Source organism: Alternaria rosae (assembly GCF_020736505.1).
Source record: "Alternaria rosae strain MPI-PUGE-AT-0040 chromosome Unknown BKA58scaffold_1, whole genome shotgun sequence".
Lineage (NCBI taxonomy): Eukaryota > Fungi > Ascomycota > Dothideomycetes > Pleosporales > Pleosporaceae > Alternaria > Alternaria rosae.
In genome coordinates this window covers 2589791-2607400 of record NW_025763570.1, presented here as the reverse complement: position 1 = coordinate 2607400, position 17610 = coordinate 2589791, and the positions used below count along the sequence as shown (strand labels likewise).

At 52.7% G+C, this 17610-nt stretch overlaps 6 protein-coding genes across 6 annotated transcripts; 2 read left to right on the top strand and 4 right to left on the bottom strand.

Annotated features, from left to right (window-relative positions):
- Nucleotides 1–565: 565 nt before the first annotated feature.
- Nucleotides 566–2948, bottom strand: BKA58DRAFT_351009 (Alpha/Beta hydrolase protein). The gene is made up of 5 exons (XM_046168540.1): nucleotides 2731–2948; nucleotides 2537–2673; nucleotides 2062–2481; nucleotides 1383–1998; nucleotides 566–1212 (listed from the first exon to the last, which is right to left on the bottom strand). The coding sequence occupies exons 1-5, from the start codon at nucleotides 2782–2784 to the stop codon at nucleotides 916–918; spliced, it is 1524 nt and encodes a 507-aa protein (XP_046031159.1). The 5' UTR covers nucleotides 2785–2948; the 3' UTR covers nucleotides 566–915.
- On the bottom strand, nucleotides 2949–6481 carry BKA58DRAFT_373060 (high-temperature-induced dauer-formation protein-domain-containing protein). The gene is made up of 7 exons (XM_046169177.1): nucleotides 6254–6481; nucleotides 5482–6195; nucleotides 5194–5436; nucleotides 4792–5145; nucleotides 4504–4747; nucleotides 3937–4454; nucleotides 2949–3891 (listed from the first exon to the last, which is right to left on the bottom strand). The coding sequence occupies exons 1-7, from the start codon at nucleotides 6347–6349 to the stop codon at nucleotides 3409–3411; spliced, it is 2652 nt and encodes an 883-aa protein (XP_046031158.1). The 5' UTR covers nucleotides 6350–6481; the 3' UTR covers nucleotides 2949–3408.
- A 25-nt stretch (nucleotides 6482–6506) lies between these two features.
- BKA58DRAFT_16810 (TFIIH basal transcription factor complex helicase XPB subunit) lies at nucleotides 6507–9320 on the top strand. The gene has a single exon (XM_046165122.1). It carries the CDS (start codon nucleotides 6829–6831, stop codon nucleotides 9241–9243), a length of 2415 nt encoding a protein of 804 aa, XP_046031157.1. The 5' UTR covers nucleotides 6507–6828; the 3' UTR covers nucleotides 9244–9320.
- BKA58DRAFT_16832 (heme-containing dehydratase protein) lies at nucleotides 9321–10844 on the bottom strand. The gene is made up of 2 exons (XM_046165125.1): nucleotides 10639–10844; nucleotides 9321–10560 (listed from the first exon to the last, which is right to left on the bottom strand). Exon 2 carries the CDS (start codon nucleotides 10478–10480, stop codon nucleotides 9398–9400), a length of 1083 nt encoding a protein of 360 aa, XP_046031156.1. The 5' UTR covers nucleotides 10481–10560; nucleotides 10639–10844; the 3' UTR covers nucleotides 9321–9397.
- Nucleotides 10845–11330: 486 nt separating this feature from the next.
- Nucleotides 11331–13255, top strand: BKA58DRAFT_16805 (major facilitator superfamily domain-containing protein). Its single transcript, XM_046165118.1, has 3 exons — nucleotides 11331–11674; nucleotides 11730–12110; nucleotides 12167–13255. Exons 1-3 carry the CDS (start codon nucleotides 11439–11441, stop codon nucleotides 13149–13151), a joined length of 1602 nt encoding a protein of 533 aa, XP_046031155.1. The 5' UTR covers nucleotides 11331–11438; the 3' UTR covers nucleotides 13152–13255.
- A 199-nt stretch (nucleotides 13256–13454) lies between these two features.
- On the bottom strand, nucleotides 13455–17573 carry BKA58DRAFT_425869 (Pex12 amino terminal region-domain-containing protein; the record flags this gene model as incomplete). Its single annotated transcript, XM_046172944.1, has 3 exons — nucleotides 16118–17573; nucleotides 13615–15485; nucleotides 13455–13565 (listed from the first exon to the last, which is right to left on the bottom strand). The coding sequence occupies exons 1-3, from the start codon at nucleotides 17493–17495 to the stop codon at nucleotides 13455–13457; spliced, it is 3360 nt and encodes a 1119-aa protein (XP_046031154.1). The 5' UTR covers nucleotides 17496–17573.
- Nucleotides 17574–17610: the final 37 nt, after the last annotated feature.

Here is a 17610-nt window from a genome sequence, read left to right as displayed (position 1 = left end):
GAGAGTCAATGCAATGGCGTTGGGCGCTGATAGAATCTGCGTGAATGAGCCGGCGGACGTGACGAGATTATATTCCCACACGGCAGGCGGGAGAGAGACGGGCGTGTGGAGAGTGTCAGGAGAGCGACGTACTGTGCGCAGTGGATGCAAACTTCACTAGGGGAATTTGACGTGTGTGGTGCTGGGCGACGTCGTGGAAGCTTCGGGCCTTCACGCGACAGCGATTTTTCACGAGTGCGGTGTTTTCGCATCAGGACGTCACCGCCCGTCCCAGTTGGCTGGAGCGCCCCGCCGTCTGCCATTTCACCCGACTCGGCCAAGGCGTTTGCGGGTATTCCATCCGCCATGTGCCTGACACAAGACGTGAATAGGTCCGACTGCACTGCTGCCATGATCGGCTGCTGCTATGTACATCAGGGAACATGCTACCTCTGCCACTTTACACTACGCCTAGCTGGGCTTAGCAGCACATGATCACGGCTTTACACGCAAGTACCAATGGTACCTGATCTCACCAGCACAGCCTTACGCCATCAATCAGAACCCGATGGGCATGTAGTCTATGCTCCTTCGCAATCTCCTTCGTCAAAGTATCCCAATTCTAACGCAGCTGCTCTACATCACTGCGCACGACCACCTCTCACAACCAGGGCGAAGACTCACATCATCCAATATAGCCAGGTTGATTGTATTGCCCAGAATAATAATCGCACAAACTGCGTATACATGTATAACACCTCGCCATAAGAACACCAGGCCCTATGGCACCAGCACAGCCCCTGCAACAAGCAAGCATACTCCTGGTACTCGTTAGTACGGGCCGAAACCCCAGGCGCACCCATCCGTCTTTGTTCCAGCTTAATCGCATACAACAAACCTGATATATCTATATCTTGAATCAACACTTCTTACCACCTAACCTTCCCTTTCAGGCATCTTCAACTTCAGCTTCCCTCTATCGATCATCATCCCGAAACATTCCCTCAGGTCCAATACCAGCGCATCTGGTGCCTCAAAGCCTGGTAGCATCGCAGGGCAACCGGCATGGCGCTTCACCCAGGATATATCCCAGGAGTGTGCACCCCACATCAGTGGTGTTGCCGTAGTGCTGTTAGGATGGAGGAACGTGGAAATGCCAAGGGGAGTGGATGTAAAGGGTTGGTAAGAGGGGGGTTGCATGTCGATGTGTGCGCGGCGGAGCCAGCGGAGGGCCTATTTGTCGTCAGATGTCACCGGTGAGGAACTTTAGACGAATAGCTCAAGGGTAGACCAAGATGGGCCTCAGCAGATCTTCAGGTGGCAAAGAGTACGTCACAAACAGCGGCGAGTACCTCTCGACCTCCTCATAACAAGCGCGTCAGACATATGAAAAGGTAACGTACCGCTTCAGGCCCTGGTAACCATTGCAACATTGCAAAATTCAGCACCTCCGTTGGACTCCATGTGTAACTCCTCCCATCGCCGTCCACTCTGTCTAGACTCGTCGCACCTCCAGGTTGTGCCGTAGATGTCGAACGGACATCCTCCTCTTCCTCTTGCTCTTCCTCACCACGCTGCATCTCTAGTTCAATCGGTGAAAGAAAAGGACTCCTCGGCCGCGACGAGAGCGGACGCGGTAGTACATCTCTCGTATGTATGACATCGAGTAAGGCGGCAAGCAATCCCACAGGTGAGTCGCATAAAGAGAAGGCCAATGTCTGCGGCCGAAGCGAGTAGAGACGATGTAGCGTGGGTCCCAGCGGCTCACCGCCATAAACCGCATCCAACGTTGCCGGATCTTTCCTATTCAGACCTTTCGACAGTGTCTGCACTTCATTCGGCATATATCCAAAGCTCAACAATGGCACCTTTGCCCGCGTGAGCTTAGCAACCCGATACTTGAGAAACCGCACTGGCCCGTTCTTCAACTTCGGCTTGTCAAACGACGGATTCGTAGTATGCACCGCCAGACAAGTCTCTGGATGTCTTAATGCCAAAGCGCGACATATTCCAAACCCCCTAGTAAAACTCGTCAGCAAAACGTAACCCGAGCTAAGACCACGGAAACATCTCACTTACCACCCCGTTCCATGAGTAACAAACTGCGTATACTCCAACCTCCCCATCAACCTTTGGAATACGTCCGCTGTCCCATGAAGCCCAAAATCTTCTTCCATACTCGCATCACTAAACCCAAACCCCGGTATGCTCGGCGCCACAACATGGAAAGCCTGTTGTGCACTGTTGGCATGACCTGGCAGAGAGTGTGGATCTGTCAGGCCGTCGATGACGCGTTGGACCTCGATGAACGACGACGGCCATGTGTGACAGAGAAGCAATGGAATGGCGTTGGGATGCTTGGATCGCTTGTGTACGAAGTGTATGCGTAGGGATTGCGTGGTTCCAGGAGAGGTAACGGAGGGTAGGGTGATGGTGGTTCGGTATTGAGGGAGAGTCGAGTTGAAGCGCGATTCCGCGGCGCGCCAGTCGTAACCTTCGAGCCTGCTTGGATGTTAGGGTTTGTGAAGGTCGAGTGCAGAGGAAAGAAGAAATATACCAGAAGTCCAAGAGCGGCTCAAGCACACTCTTTGGTGTTCCTTGCTCCCATCTCCTCTCATCCGGCAACTCTAGTTCACGTGGTAGACGCGTCATTTCTAGCTTCTTCTTGGTGAGTTCGAGGTATTTAGCTGAGACCTGCTTTGCAGTTAGACTTCTCGGCTAGGTAATGGGGGATAGTGAGGGGATACGCACGTGCATGCTATACGTAGTGATGGCTTCATCGTCGTGAGGTACGGGTGTGACCATGATTGCAGACTTGGGTTAGGTATCGGGGTGAGTCTTTTCCGTCTGTTAATGCCAATCACAGGGCTGGTATGGTAGAGCGCAACTGTAAAGACCTGTCATGCATGTCCTGTCTCTGTCAAAACGTCGCGTCTGTACACAGCGGCCTTAGAATATTCACGAAGAGTTCGCTACCAAAATATCAAGACGCGGAGATTAATGCAAGAAAGTATAATGTACACTATTGGGTTGCGGGCGCACTACATAATCATGGGGTACCTCCACTTGACGATTTCGTCCGTCGCGAACGCACATTAAGATAAGATCGTCCTGAGGCACGTCAGAGAAGCCCAGGGCTTGCGCGTTTCGCTTCATTGTCGAGCCATGAAACGAATCCAGGATCGCTTGTAGACGTCCCTCCATTGTTGTTGGCTGTCTATCTCTAGCGCACCAAGATGTGGCGAGTGTTGTGGCTGTGCAGTCGAGCCAGAATGATCGGCAAACGTCAGGGTCTAATTAGGATAGAAGGGCTAACCCGCATGCCAGGCACACCAATGAGCATTCGCGATGCCATAATATTTCTCGAACACGATGGAAGTGGTGGCCAACATTTGCCATGTGGCTGAAATAACCTTGTCGTGACATTTGTTACACGTCTCTAACTGTGTTGGCGCCGGCATTACCGCTGCTCGTTGGGGAGCGTTGCGCGCCTTGGGTTGCAACTCCGCGTAGATTGAGGGAGCCAATTCGCTGCACGAGATTAGTCCCGACTGCATCTACAGCCCCTCTTGGCTGCAGGAGTGAAGGCGCTGTTGCCGCAGCTTCTTGGACCTTGAACAACCTTATGCTAGTGTTGTTCCACACTCCGGCAGTACCCTTGGCTACGACCATCTCGGCTGCGAAGACGAATCCCCAGAGTAGCGATTCATACCAACCCAGAGATAACGCCGACCACTCGAAGAGGTGCACTCTGATAGGCGAAGGCTCAATTCCGCGCACCTCGGTCTCGCGTATAGTCTTCAACGCTGCGGCCGTGTCATTGGCGCTGCCTGAGCTAGGCATCTTGGGACCGAGTTCCGATATTAGCATGAGAATAGTATGCATCGGTAGTTCTGAAAGCCATCCTTCCAACTACAGGGGTCAGTAAAGCTTGTGGTCTGTACAGCGCAAACTTACCCATGGGACGGAGGGAGTAAAGAACTCATTAGTGGCTAAGGCTGGGCCCGCCAGACTATGGAGACTGGTCATACTGTTTTGTCGAGAGAAGGCAGGCTGGCCCACTGGCATCTTGCCCCTTGCCTTCTCCGACATGCCCCTTACCTGAAGCGGCACAGAGTCGTCTATAGACGAGGCTATGGACGCGCTTCTCGACGCGCTTCTGGAAGCGCCTGACTGTGACGGGACGGGGGATCTTGATGGCTCTGAGGGACGGGTTTCTTCTGCATCCGAGTCATCGTCATCGCCAATAGCGAAAGCACTATCCTCTTCCGGTACATTGCCTAGGGTAGGTGTGCGAGCGACCGTAGGACTTCTAAGACTGTCGATGGAATCAGTCCGTGTAAGATCTTCGCCGCCTTCTTTACGTTGCTGGTTCTGACGCTCAATTTCTTCTTGTCCACTCTCCAACGTGAAGTCTCTCAGTGCCTGGAACCTCTTCCGCGATCTCACGATAGCGTACACCAGGTTTGGGTTGTCTAAAGACAGTTAGAACAAGTAAAAGAGGGCTGAGGTTGCTATTCTTACGCGGGTATTGATGCTCAATCATAGCGTTGAGAACTTCCAGCAATGATTGCAGAAGAGTGTGATTGTTTTCGTTGGCAAATAGGAAGCTAGGAGATGACATGGACGCAAAGAGTTGGAGCAATTTAGAGCTCGAGGCGCGTCCAATGCTCTGAACGTAAGCTGCTATATTGTTGAGGATTGCGAGCAAAGCAGGGTATATGGCGTCTAGCCTGCCTTTACCAGTGGTGAGTAGGGTATAGATTGACTGACGTAATCAGCACATGTATTGAACCTCATGGTGATACATACTGTGATGACATAGTCGGCGTATGTGCCGTGAAAGTTGGGTATGCGTATGCTAGCTGGAAGCGACTCTTGCCCCTCAAACGTCTTGTTAAGGCTCTTGCCAAACTGCGGCTCGACACTCAAGGTCTGGAGCACGAAGATGCACATGCGCACAAGGCCCTGCTTTGACAGATCGTTCCGCTGATCGATGGCATAGTAGAGCACCAAGACGACGAAGTCGTGGGCTCTGTCGGTGTCAATGATGAAGGAGCGGAAGCGCTTGTTGCACTGCAGAGCCTCCCAAAAGAGCATAATCATTTCGGGTGCCCAGGTCAGTGACTTGTGGCTACCCGGGAGGTAGGAGGTGTTGGCTTGAAGCTAGTCTATATCAGCGAGAGATTACAGTGTATTGGATATTTTGCGTACCGGCTGATTCAGTACTCTCGTCATACCATCCACCAGAAATTGGAAGTCTTGAGGACGGTGTAGACGACCGAGGAAATGGCGGAAGAAGTTCTTGGGCGCCGGACCATTGCCAGACTCGGGTATGGGGTACAGAACGAGGACGAGAAGTAGCTGCAAGCAATAGGTAACCAGGACCTGTCGCTGGTCCTTGAAGACGACGTGGTCGTACGGCACGCGCCATGTTGCAGGGTTGTATTTGAGGGTCTGGGATAATCAGTAGTGCACAACACAGCATATGGAGGCACTCACAGTATTGAGCAGCGAGCAGAGGACGGACAGAACGACCTGCTTGTCGGGACACGTCGCAATGTAGGTGATGGCCTTTATGCCCTTGACTGGTAGCACGCCCGCGGACATGTACATGGACTTGCTAGCCAGGGTAAGCAACAAACGCAGGATCTCGGTCCTGTTGCTCTCAAACTCCTTGGTCGAGGCGACGGGGGTGTTGCATCCGACGCCGCTCTGCCATATCGCATACGAGACCTTGTTCTTGCCAGCCGCGACTTTGGGGAGGGTGAAGTCGGAGAAGAAGAGCAGGTCAATCAGCGTGTCGATGATCTCCTCAGCCAGCGGCTTGGCTTTCTCGAACTCAGGCTCCTTCTCGGTGGGTGTCTGCTCTGGGTCGGCCTCGTCGAAGATGATCTCGCTTCGTACCAGCTGGCCCCGCCGACTGCGCTTCCGCCGCGCGGCCCAAAAGAATTGGTCCTCCCATGTCTCGAGGTGGTCGGCTTCATACAAGAAGGGAAGCAGTCGCGTGAGGACCCGTATGCAGTTGAGGGCGTCGCGCTCCGGGGCCAGCTCAGGGTCAGGGAAGGAGGGGTGGTTGCGCAGGACTATGAGACGCGAGGTGATGGCGAGTATGAGGGTTTCGAGATTGGCGAGGTTGTTGTCGCGGGTGCGGCGAATGTCTGCGGGCGAGAAGAGCGAGAAGACATCTTCCGTCGACTCGGGCAGCTCCCAGAACTGGCGCCGTCGTCAGTACAGCAACAGCACAGAGAGCAGAGGGCAGAGCATAGCATACGCCAGTCCAATAAGCGTCGTCGGCGGGGATCTGCTTGGGCTCAGACAGGCGGAAGACGCCCTGCTTGAAGGACAGTTTCGAGTCGGATGCACCCATTGGCAAGCATGTCACGGCGTCATGTGCGCATTCCAAGTGCGGTAGATTGACACAGTAGATGTGGTGAGAGCAGCCTCGCCGAGAGTGACGTCGGCAGCGCCCCCGAACAAACGCCGGCTATTCACATGCTTTCGCGTCTGGGCGCGTTACCAGTTCAGACTCACCACCTGGCCGAGTCTATCTTCGTCGTCTTCTCCCCAGACCGGCACAGTCATCGTCTGCTTCACGCTCAGGAACCGTCCAGAGGTTCTATTTGGGTCCAGACGCGGATGCAGGTGCCATACGTCATTACATAATCACCGCGGCGCCTTCCTCTGCCTGTGTCTGCTGCCTCCGCCACCGACACTTCGCCCTCGACCGCTGCACATCCATACCACCCGTCGATACATTGTCGCTCCCGCCACTCGCATATTCTCGCACCCGTACACTACAGAGATATACAAGGAGGCTCCGCCTTTCAGCAGCAGGCGGCCGCCACGATGCCACCCAAACGCAAGCTCGCGCAGACGGCAGCAGACGCAGAGGCCGAGGATGGCTGGGACGACAACGATGAGGGCCCCATGAGTGACCAGGAGACGTTCGACCAGCTCAAAGAGGAGTTCGACGTCAAGGCCATGACAAAGCGAGCGCGCGCTGGTAGGGTCAGAGACGCCGCAGCCGATCTCTTCAGGAAGTCGGACCAGTGGAGTGCGATGCTGAAGCCCGACCATCACAATCGCCCGCTCTGGGTCAACGACGCGGGCGGCATCATCCTCGAGTCCTTCCACCCCCTCTTCGATGAGGCCCAGGACTTTTTGATCAACATCGCCGAGCCGCAGTCGCGTGTCTCCAAGATGCATGAGTACCAGCTTACCACCCACAGCCTCTTCGCCGCCGTTAGTGTCGGCCATTCCAAGCAGGAGATTATAGAAAAACTCGACCGCTACTCCAAGACAGCTCTGTCCGCCGCCATCACACAGTTTGTCGAGAAGTCCACCTCCGCCTTCGGCAAGGCCAAGATCGTGCTGAAGAAGACACTGTCGTACATTGAGAGTGAGGACCCTGCCATACTACAGAAGCTTTTACGCGATCCTGTAGTCGCCGAGTGTCGCGCAGATTCAACAGACGGTCTCATCAAGGAGGCCGCCCCTAAGATTGGTCAGATGGCTATTCCGGGTACCAAGCTCGCTGCTGGTGCGAACAACATGGCACAGCAGCAACAGCCAGAAGCTGTACAGAATCCGCCACCAAGTGACATGGTTTCCACGCTTCGAGAAGACGATGACGATGACGAAGTTGCCCAAGTCCACTCGTTTCAGATCAGAAGCGAAGAGCGCGAAAAGGTCGTCAAGCGTTGTCGGAGCATCGGTCTGCCGCTCACGGAGGAATACGACTTCAACAACGACGATACCAACCCGAACCTCGAAATCGATCTCAAACCCCATGCGCAGATTAGATACTACCAGGAAAAGGCTCTGAGTAAGATGTTCTCCAACTCTAGAGCGCGATCGGGCATCATCGTGCTGCCTTGTGGTGCAGGTAAGACTTTGGTTGGCATCACAGCTGCCTGTGGTGTCAAGAAATCCGTCATCGTCCTATGCACGAGCGCCATGTCTGTTGTGCAATGGCGAGCCGAGTTCATCAAATGGTCCAACATCAACCCAGAAGATGTTGCTGTCTTCACTGCGGATAACAAGACCAGGTTTCCCCGCCAGGCCGGTATCATCATCAGCACCTATTCTATGATCAGTAACGCTAGGAAGCGTTCGCATGATGCTGAAAAGGTCATGCAGTTTATCCGTGAGCGAGAATGGGGTCTACTGATTGCCGACGAGGTGCACGTTGTACCCGCCAACATCTTCAAGAAGGTCACATATGAGATCGCATCTCACGCCAAACTCGGTCTTACTGCTACACTGCTGCGGGAAGACGACAAGATCGATGACCTTAACTTTTTGATTGGACCCAAATTGTACGAAGCTAACTGGCAAGAGCTTTCGGAGCAAGGTCATATCGCCAAGGTCCAGTGCGCCGAAGTCTGGTGCCAGATGACACCCGAGTTTTACACAGAGTGGCTCAAGCCATCGTCCCTGCAAAAACGTGCACTACTTTCCATCATGAACCCCAAGAAGTTCCAAGCCTGCCAGTTCCTGATCAATTACCATGAGTCCCGAGGCGACAAGATCATTGTCTTCTCTGATAATGTCTACGCACTAGAGAAGTACTCACGAAAACTGGGCAAGGCATACATCTACGGCGCAACACCTCAACAAGAACGTCTCCGTATTTTGGAGAACTTTCAACATAATGAGCTTGTCAACACTATTTTCCTATCCAAGATTGGTGACACCAGTCTCGATCTACCTGAGGCGACATGTCTCATTCAAATCTCTTCCCACTACGGTTCCCGTCGTCAAGAAGCGCAGCGCTTGGGCAGAATCTTGAGGGCGAAGCGTAGGAACGATGAAGGCTTCAATGCCTTCTTCTATTCCCTTGTTTCAAAAGACACAGACGAGATGTACTATTCGTCCAAGCGACAAGCCTTCCTTGTCGATCAAGGATATGCCTTCAAGGTCATCACCCGTCTTGAAGGATTAGAGAACTTCTCACAACTGGCGTTTGCAACACCGCAAGAGCGTCGAGAGCTACTGATGGATGTCCTCCTTGCCCGTGAAGAAGATGCAAAGGAGGAGAGGATCGAGGGTGATGCTTTCGGCACTAAGTACGCCTCCAACAAGGGCAATAGGAAGAAGAATGGTGTGAGGCGGGCAGCAGGCACGCTATCCGAGTTGTCTGGTGGCCAGACCATGGCCTACATGGAAGTGAACAAGAGCAGAAATAAGGAGCTCAAGGGGACCAAGGGTGTTCAGAATGCCTTTATGCGGAAGCTGGCTAGGTCGGGAGCTAAGAAATAGTGTGTATGATAATATCGTACGTGTATATCGCGTCTTGCATTGCTACGGCGTTGTCATTATGGGATACTCTTTTCAGGATCGTCCAATCGGGTGGTGTTTGCGGTTGGAAAGTAGATTCGTCGGAGTACTATCCATTGAAAGTAACTATCGAGCTCTACATAGCTCCGCCCTGGAGGGGCACGTTTGAAATAACACCCGTGTCAGGCGAGCAATTCACATACTCAAACATAGCGTCGCCCTCAGTGATGACACATACCTCGTGCCATGTTCGAAATCTCCTCTCATCTCCAAAAGCTTTGTAATGTGCAAGTGCACCACCATAGATCTTCAGATGCGACGCGTGGCTTTTGGCCCAGTGCTCCAGATCTGCGAGGTTGGCGAAGAAACCCGCGCCACACGATTCCTTCCGCTCTTCCTTATTACCACAAGGGGATTGTACATCCTCATTACGAAGATATTGGATACTAAGAGCCCCAGTCTCCGTTGAATTCTCATGCAAATATTTGAGACCTTGCTGCAGAGTCGGTTCGAGCTTCTGCTCATACGAATCCGCTTCTTCCTCGCCACAATTTTCCCAATATTGCCCAGAGCGAATGTGGACCATGTTCTCGTGATTTGTGCCAGTCAGATGCTGACCTATACCACTTGGAACTGAATTCGGACGCGACACATCAGTGGATCGAGGGAAAAGATCGTATGCGGAGTCTGGAATGCGATCTCGAGCTGCTCCCCAGTACGTGCTTAGGTTGTGTTCTTCAGTATTGGCTCCAGGTAGCCTCGCTAGTCCGGGGAGATAGTCAAGACCAGAATAGTTGGTTTCGAGGCGTGATACCGATGTCTTGAAGCCTTCGTGCCATAGCCCGATGAGTGGGCGCCCAGCGGTGGATATGTTCTGATGCATGCTTCTTAGGTTTAATGATTTGATCGAACGATTGCGTCTTGCTTCATCGCTCCAATAGCACACCCACACAGTTCCTTCGATGCGACTGTAATTGTCTAGCGTAGTGAATGCTTCTACTGCTTCTGGTGCATCGACTTGTCCGAGCCATTGCTGAACAGCGCAGATGCCTTCTTCTTTTGCCTGAGCAGCTACAGCGCTGTCCTCAAGCTGCTCGATACCAACGTATGATGTGAATACTTGTTCGACGCTGGTGGGCAGGCTGAGTTTCCATCGAGGGATGGGAGCGTGATGGTTTCGAGGTTTGCGCAATGGGTACAGGCGAGCGGGGCAAGACATTTGGCCTGTTTCAAAATGCCGATTGATATGATACAGGGTATCTTGAAGGAGTCCGGCCTGGATTCTTTCAAGGTTCTTTTCTAAAGACGGGTTGTGGCGCGACCCCGCATCCTCAGCCTTATCTCAGCATTAGCTTTCACAAAGTAGTCTTTACGTACTCTAGTCCGTGTTTTCAACGTCCCTTAGTCCACCTGGCTCCGGCGACGCGGATACCTGGAGGCAGTGTCCTCGAGAAAGTAGCCGCCTGTAGTGCCTGCATGTGATAGCAGAATATCTACACAGGAGACAAAGAACTGTTGCGCTTTGTAACGCTCGACAGTTAGCATGATAGAGCGAGACAGCCAAGCTTGAGCGTTGAGCGAATCGTGGCGTCGATGCCGTGGCGCGCCTCCCCGCACTTTCGGACTTTCAGCGCTTGGCACTCACGGACATTCGGACTTCTCAATCCTAACGTTTTTTGTGAAGTTCCCCAGCGACTCGAAACGCCTTAAACCCCATAACGCGTCAGGCACCACGCCAGGCGCACGTCCAAAGACCCAGATCAATGCCAGTTTGGGGACGACTTAAGTAGGGCTCACGCGTATTGTTCTCGAAATGTTTGTGAGACCCCTCTGCGACATGTCGCAGCGTCACGAACGGCCGAGTTATGCCTAACCCAACCTGGCGGATGCGTAACGTGTTTGCCAATCGTGAAAAACGTCCGGCTGGGCAGTGCACGATATGGTGATGGATATATATCATGGTGGTTAACGATTTGTATTTTGCTCTGTAGACTGGTTCTCGACTTCTCTTTCACCTCTCTCTACTTGCACTTTTTTTTTCGCTTCGTCGCCTGCTGGTATTGGCAAACCGCTGGACGGCATTTCTTCTTCTATTTTCTACCTTTCGCATTCGATCCTCAAGAGACGCGGGCCGTCCCTTCCGCATTAACTCCATCTGAATATCAAAGCCGGTCATCATGGGTTGGGGTGTATTGGAAAGCAAGCGGTCAGCATTTCCTCGGGGTACCTCTAGATTAGGGGTTAAAGATGCGAGCGACGACAAGGTACCCGAACTTGATACCTCCAAGAGAAATGGAGGCATCGTCCTCTCCCCACAACCGTCCGATGACCCAAATGACCCTCTGAACTGGAGTTTGAAGTGGAAATGCATCCATCTGCTCATCCTCGCTTTCGGTTCTGCAGTCACGAACGCGTAAGTCTCTCTCATACGGAATGGACTAGCAAATACTTACGCTCATCTGTCATAGAACCACGACTATGCTTACCCCAGGCTTGGAGCCTCTCACTGAGAAAATTCAAAGCAATGAGGGCGACGTGTCGACATGGCTTCTTACAGCACCAACATTCTGGACTTCAGCCGCAGCTTTCGTCGCGGTTGCGGGGACGGATGTCTGGGGGCGAAGACCGTTCTACATCTGGAGCGTCGTCCTGCTTGCTCTGGCCAACTTCGCAGCTTACCTTTCTTCAACATTCCCCATGCTAGCCGTCGCTCGAACAGCTGGCGGCCTCTTCTCTGCACCTTTGTTCACCCTCCTTACCGCAACAATCAGCGACATATTCTTCGTTCACCAACGAGGTCGATCTATCGCGGTGTGGAATCTTATGCTGAACTCTGGAGCTCAAGTTGGGTGAGTTATAAGAGTAACCCGTGATCTCTCTAGCTGCTAACAAAACCTCCTTTCAGTCAAATCATCGCCGGTTTCGTCACCGACACGTTCGGTGTTTCCGCCAACTTCCTCATCACCGCCCTCATCTACTCAGCTCTGATCCCCGTATTCTACCTCACTATCTTTGAGTCGGCCTACTTCAACCGTAAGACGGACGACGTCACAACAATCCACGTGCCCGCCGATAAGCTAAGCGCAGAATGGGACGAGGAAGATCTCAAGGCCTCTGTTCGACCTCCAAGGCAAACATACAACGAGAAGCTAGCTTTATCCCGTGGTCGGCTTTCGGAGAAGTCATTCTTCAAGGGCATCATCAAACCCCTCGGCCTCATCTCTTCACCCATCGTCTTCTACAGCTGCTTTCTCAACACCACAGTATTTCTCTTCCTTGCTGGCATGTCCACCTTCATGTCAATTCTATTGTCGTCTCCTCCATACGATTTGACACCCAGTCAGATTGGTCTGACCAATTTGCCTCTATTTGTGGTCGGTCTACTGTCTGGGCCATTCTTTGGCTGGATGTCTGACGCTTCGGTTGGCCTGATGGCGCGCCACAACGGTACCACGAAAGGCATGGTCGAGCCTGAATTCCGTCTCGTACTCCTCTTGCTCTCGACCCCAATCACCATGGTCGGCTTGATTGGTCTGGGTGCTTCCTTCCAGAACAGTCTCCCCCTAGTCTGGATTCTCGTCTGGATGACAGTCACCAACGTGGGTAGTGTCGCTGGCGTGCAGATTGCCATCGCCTATGTCATCGACTGTCACCCTGAGCATTCTGCTCAAGCTTTCTCCTCCATCAACATGATCTCCGCCGGTGCTGTCACTGTTGGTATCACTCCGATGATTGGCTGGCTTGATACCGCTGGACCTATGGCTGTGTTCGGAACGCTGTCATCGGCCGCTGCCATTGTTACCGGAGCTGCACTTCCACTCTATGTCTTCGGGAAAAGGATTCGCGCTTGGTATGAGAGTGCAGCCTGGGCCCAGAAGCTTCTTGACTAAAGGCAAAGACAAAAGGAAGCAGAGAATTTCAGCATACTGTAGGAAGCGGAAAGTAGACAGCAGTCATTACCAAAGATTACACCTTTATCGCAAGGAGACAAAATCCTGTCACTCACTCGTACTCGGCAATATACCTCTCCAAGCATACCACCATTCATTTCACCCCATGTATTACTTAGAAGCATGTAACCCAGCACTAGACACGCCATGAAGCCACATGACATCAATGCACTTTCTCATTTTCGTTCATTTCTGAACACTAGGTTTATGCAACGATACACTTTTCATGGGATACAGCCACTCCTAATTTGCAGCATTCCGCACCTTCGCATCTTCGACCGCTTTATCCCAGCTTGTTCGCCATATGAATACACCTTCAATGGCGGCCACTATGCCAAGAGCAATCGCAGGTCCCTGTGAGACGTTAGCAGATTTTCAATTAGGTGTCAGCAGCGGAACTTACACTCCAAAGCCCATACAGACCCCAATGTGGTGATCCAAATCCGGTGCCGAAGCTGATCGGGATACCAACGATATAGTAGGCGAACAATCCAACGTAGCCTCCGATCTCCTGCCTGCCCAAGCCACGCAAGATACCGTTACAGTTGGCGGCTAACGCGTCAAAGACCTGGAAAGTCGCGCATAGCGGTAGGAGCTTTGCGACCATGTCTATGACTTCTTCGTCAGGTGTGAAGAGACGGGGAATAGCCTCACGAAGAAGCGAAAGGAGTAGTAGGTTGAAGATGCCGACAAGAACCGAGGCAAAGACGGCCACCTTGGCTGCTGTCTTCGCTGGAACTGCCAGAGTAGCGCCAATGAGATTAGCGATCCGCGTGGACGCTGCCACGCTCATTGGAAACGGTATCTGGAAGGTGATGCCGGTGATCGAGCCAAGCACAGATTGCGCCGCAAGTTCAGTTGGGCCGAGCCACGATGAGCTCAACGTCAGAATCTCAAAAGCCAGGAACTCGGCAAGCACCATGATCAAGCCGGGAAGCGCAAGCTTCACCATCGGCATCCAGTTCCTGAGCGCTCGTCGATCGAAACCACCCCAGCATTGGTATCCGTCGATGAATCTGACGTAGAGAAACAATAGCAGAGGAAGGACGTTCTCTGTTATGGAGACAGCAATGGGTGCGCCGATGAATCCCCAGCCAAGATGCCACACCATGAACCAGTTGAGGAAAGCGTTTAGTGGCGCGCAAATGAGGAGGATATACATAGTTGCGCTGAAGATACCCTGCGCTTGTACATAGCGTTTTCCGCTTTCGAAGGCCGCATAGCCGGGCGCTCCGAAGATAAGAACCTTCAAGTAAAGTCCTGCTAAGCGTGCCGTTTCCTTCTCTGGAACGATGAGCGAGAGGATTTGTGTGCCAAAGGCCCATATGAGCGATATTGGAATGGTGATCAAGAGAAGGAAGTACAACATGCGTTGCAGTTGCAAACCAACGAGATGGGGACGCCCCGAGCCATATGCTTGTGCACAGAGCGTATCGAGCGAAGTTGCTAGACCCTGGTATACTGCATAGCCCGTTATCGACGCAGTCATACTCGCCAGACTCACAGCTCCTAGTTCAGTTTTGCCAATATGCCCGACGGTGAAGATACTCGCTACCGGCAAGCTGTATTGAAGTAGGAACGTCAAGATTAACGGTGCGGAGCTCTTGGTCAAGACTTTAGCTTCTCGCTGCCAGCTCGTGTTGATCTTCCCTGCTGCAACCGCCTCATTCCATTTCTTGTTGATCGTCTTCGGTGAGTCCAAACCCCCGTATGGTTGGCTTGGATCACCTTCAGATGCACCCAATAGCGCTGTTCGCTCAGAGGGAGATTCCACTGCGCTTTCCTCGTCTGGCGTGCTCTTGACTTTTCGCAGTCCTGAAATTGACATCCTAGATCGCACTCGATCAAATGGTCCCTCGCTTCCAGCTCTTGGGTGCTTGGGCGGAATCAGATGGTTGTCACGGAGCAGACTCCGCTCTTCGTCCCGCATGGTCTCCCTCTCTTTCTTCGACAGATGACTGTGCTTCTTCCATGACGTTGGTAGATGACTCCTTTCGGGTACGCTGGAAGATATTATCGCGGTGGATCGTGATCCTGGGTTGACCCAGGAAGGCCGGCGATAAGAATTTATCATGGAATATTGCTGCCGGATTGTGTCCGAACCCGAGGAAGAATCATCTTCATCCTCTGATGCAGACTCGTCTTCCTCGCGATCTCGTGCAATTGCCTCTTCTGCTATACCCTGTGACTGAGTGAAACCCTCCATTTGAGACGCGACGTCGTTTGCGAAATCATTGACGGAATGTTCAGCTGGTATTGTTGGTGGGGCCATTGCTGATGATTTTGAAGCGCGAATTCAAGACCCGACGTGTCGCCCACTGGCATAAATATGTTGGTGAAAGAAGAACGAAGAAATATAGAGGGCAGGTCTACCAGAAAGTCAAAGAGTGGGGAATGACTGATATGGGCCCTCACATATGGCTATTGCATTGGCTGACAGAATTCGCATGCATGGTCTAATGCGGAAGCTGCAAGCGAAAATAGTGTTAGCTTCCGCCCTGGCTTAGATACATGACAAGCGGCAGTAAAGGGCGCACGTCGTGACTCTAAGCTGCACGATTGTGACTATTCGGCGGCTGCTGCAGGTTCAATGCCGACTGGTCTTTGCAGGATATCATCGGCTGAGGCTGATTTTCGTGACCTAGCGCGTGCACAGAGTCAACCAAAGGTGGAATGTCATCATCGGCTGTTACTACTCCGGACCCGATCACGTCACCAAATGTTCAATCATTCAGTGCTAAGCCTCAGGTAAGAAACGTAAAGAACGGCTTCCGAATACAACCACAACAAAAAAAAGTACGGACTTGATTAGAAGTAGTCACAAATCATTTGCTAGTCTTGTAGAATGATTGCTAAGGGGTATGGTGTGCTGCAAAAATAACGCTAAACGACAACTCTTCTCAAACCTTCAGTGCCACCGAGTATTCTCCTCCCAGTGATGGCATCTCTTCCTTTCCCGCTCTCCCATCTTCCCTCTCGGCTTCCTTCTTCCCTACCCCAGCCCTCATCTTCTGCTTCTCCATCGTCACCCGTTCGAAATCCTGCAGCACCCTCCATGAAGGCGACCTGGCGGTCGTGATCACCCCCAACCCATCTGTGTATGCAAGTGTAGCAATAGACATATCCTGTAGGCGAAGCCGTGGGTGTAATAATGGGTGTTACGCAGATGGGACATAACGTTGATGAGGGTGGTATGGGTACAGTGAGGATTGGGAGGAGGGTGGTTGAGGATATCGGAGGGTCGATACGTTGAGGTTGGTCCGACAAAGACGATGTCGGACGTGCCTTCTCGGAAGACTCTGCCTGCTTCGAAGGTTGCTGCTTCGCGGATGGCGGTAACGAAGGTAATATTGGCGGCGGTAGGTCGATGTTCTCAGCGGCTTTTCTCGACAGCTGTCGGGCGAAGTCTGAAGCATGCCACCATTCCAGGAACTTGAGCGCGAAGATACTGGTTGGAAGAAGAATCTTCAGCGAGCTCAGCAAGCGCGGCTCTATGCTCCTCGCAATGTTCCTCGGCGAGAAGATAGATCCGCCTTCTCCAGGCCGCGCCGGACCAACCTTCCTCGGCGCCGTAGCAATCTCAATCGCTCTATGATCCGCCTCTCCCAGTCGTCGTATACGCGAGCCGATTAACCACATGAACGGCGAATGATACTTGGTCCCATCAAAAAGGTATGCCATGTTGAATGCCAACAATGAGAAGTAATAGGCGGCATTTACACTTGGGTATATGTTGCGTAGAAACCACTTGTAGTAGTGCATTAGCCTCTCTTTCACGCTTGCCCCTGTTCTTAGTCCTTCTCTGTCACGGTTGTACCCAGGACCCAGGAGATTGGCATGCGCGGCATGGACATCGTAGCCCTCATCAAACTTCCTCTTTAGCCATGGTAAGCCCACCAAGACGGCGAGGTTCTTCCATATATCACCACTACCCAGCTTGACAGCCTCTCGTACGCTGTCCGATGCGCCTAATTGTGCGCGAGGTATTTCACCTCCTCGCACTTTCAGCACCCGGGCGCGCTTTAGCCCGTAGAAGTTCTCGGTGAACGATCCGCCGTAGGTGCGAAGGAAATGGCGCTCCACGAGCAGCATCAGCAGCGCGTAAACTTCATCGAATGAATTGAGTATGGGAAGCAGGTAGCGTGGATATCGGGGTGTTGTGATGGCGAGGAGGTAGCGCAGCGACGGGGGCAGGAGCGATGCGAGCTGTTGCTCGGAAAGGAGTTCGAAGAGCGAGGGCTTGAGGTCGTCTATGCCATGCTGGAGGGCGGGAAGGAACTCCATATCGGCCGGTGAGAGGGATTGGGAGATCGGATGATCATGGGGTTGGGGTTGATGAGTGTTGTGGCATCGTCGGCTTCGCGATAGTTGATGCGGAAGGTACGCGCAGCCGAGGCAG

Excerpts from the sequence above, each read along its gene's own strand:
- BKA58DRAFT_16805 (XM_046165118.1), top strand. The coding sequence starts at position 11,439 with ATGGGTTGGGGTGTATTGGAAAGCAAGCGGTCAGCATTTCCTCGGGGT. Across the intron at positions 11,675-11,729 it reads GGTTCTGCAGTCACGAACGC|AACCACGACTATGCTTACCC; the intron begins GTAAGTCTCTCT and ends CATCTGTCATAG. Across the intron at positions 12,111-12,166 it reads AACTCTGGAGCTCAAGTTGG|TCAAATCATCGCCGGTTTCG; the intron begins GTGAGTTATAAG and ends ACCTCCTTTCAG.
- BKA58DRAFT_373060 (XM_046169177.1), bottom strand. The coding sequence starts at position 6,349 with ATGGGTGCATCCGACTCGAAACTGTCCTTCAAGCAGGGCGTCTTCCGC. Across the intron at positions 5,437-5,481 it reads TCTGCTCGCTGCTCAATACT|ACCCTCAAATACAACCCTGC; the intron begins GTGAGTGCCTCC and ends TGATTATCCCAG. Across the intron at positions 4,748-4,791 it reads ACGCCGACTATGTCATCACA|TCAATCTATACCCTACTCAC; the intron begins GTATGTATCACC and ends TGATTACGTCAG.
- BKA58DRAFT_16832 (XM_046165125.1), bottom strand. The coding sequence starts at position 10,480 with ATGTCTTGCCCCGCTCGCCTGTACCCATTGCGCAAACCTCGAAACCAT.
- BKA58DRAFT_351009 (XM_046168540.1), bottom strand. The coding sequence starts at position 2,784 with ATGGTCACACCCGTACCTCACGACGATGAAGCCATCACTACGTATAGC. Across the intron at positions 2,482-2,536 it reads GAGCCGCTCTTGGACTTCTG|GCTCGAAGGTTACGACTGGC; the intron begins GTATATTTCTTC and ends ACATCCAAGCAG. Across the intron at positions 1,213-1,382 it reads GGTTACCAGGGCCTGAAGCG|GCCCTCCGCTGGCTCCGCCG; the intron begins GTACGTTACCTT and ends GACGACAAATAG.
- BKA58DRAFT_16810 (XM_046165122.1), top strand. The coding sequence starts at position 6,829 with ATGCCACCCAAACGCAAGCTCGCGCAGACGGCAGCAGACGCAGAGGCC.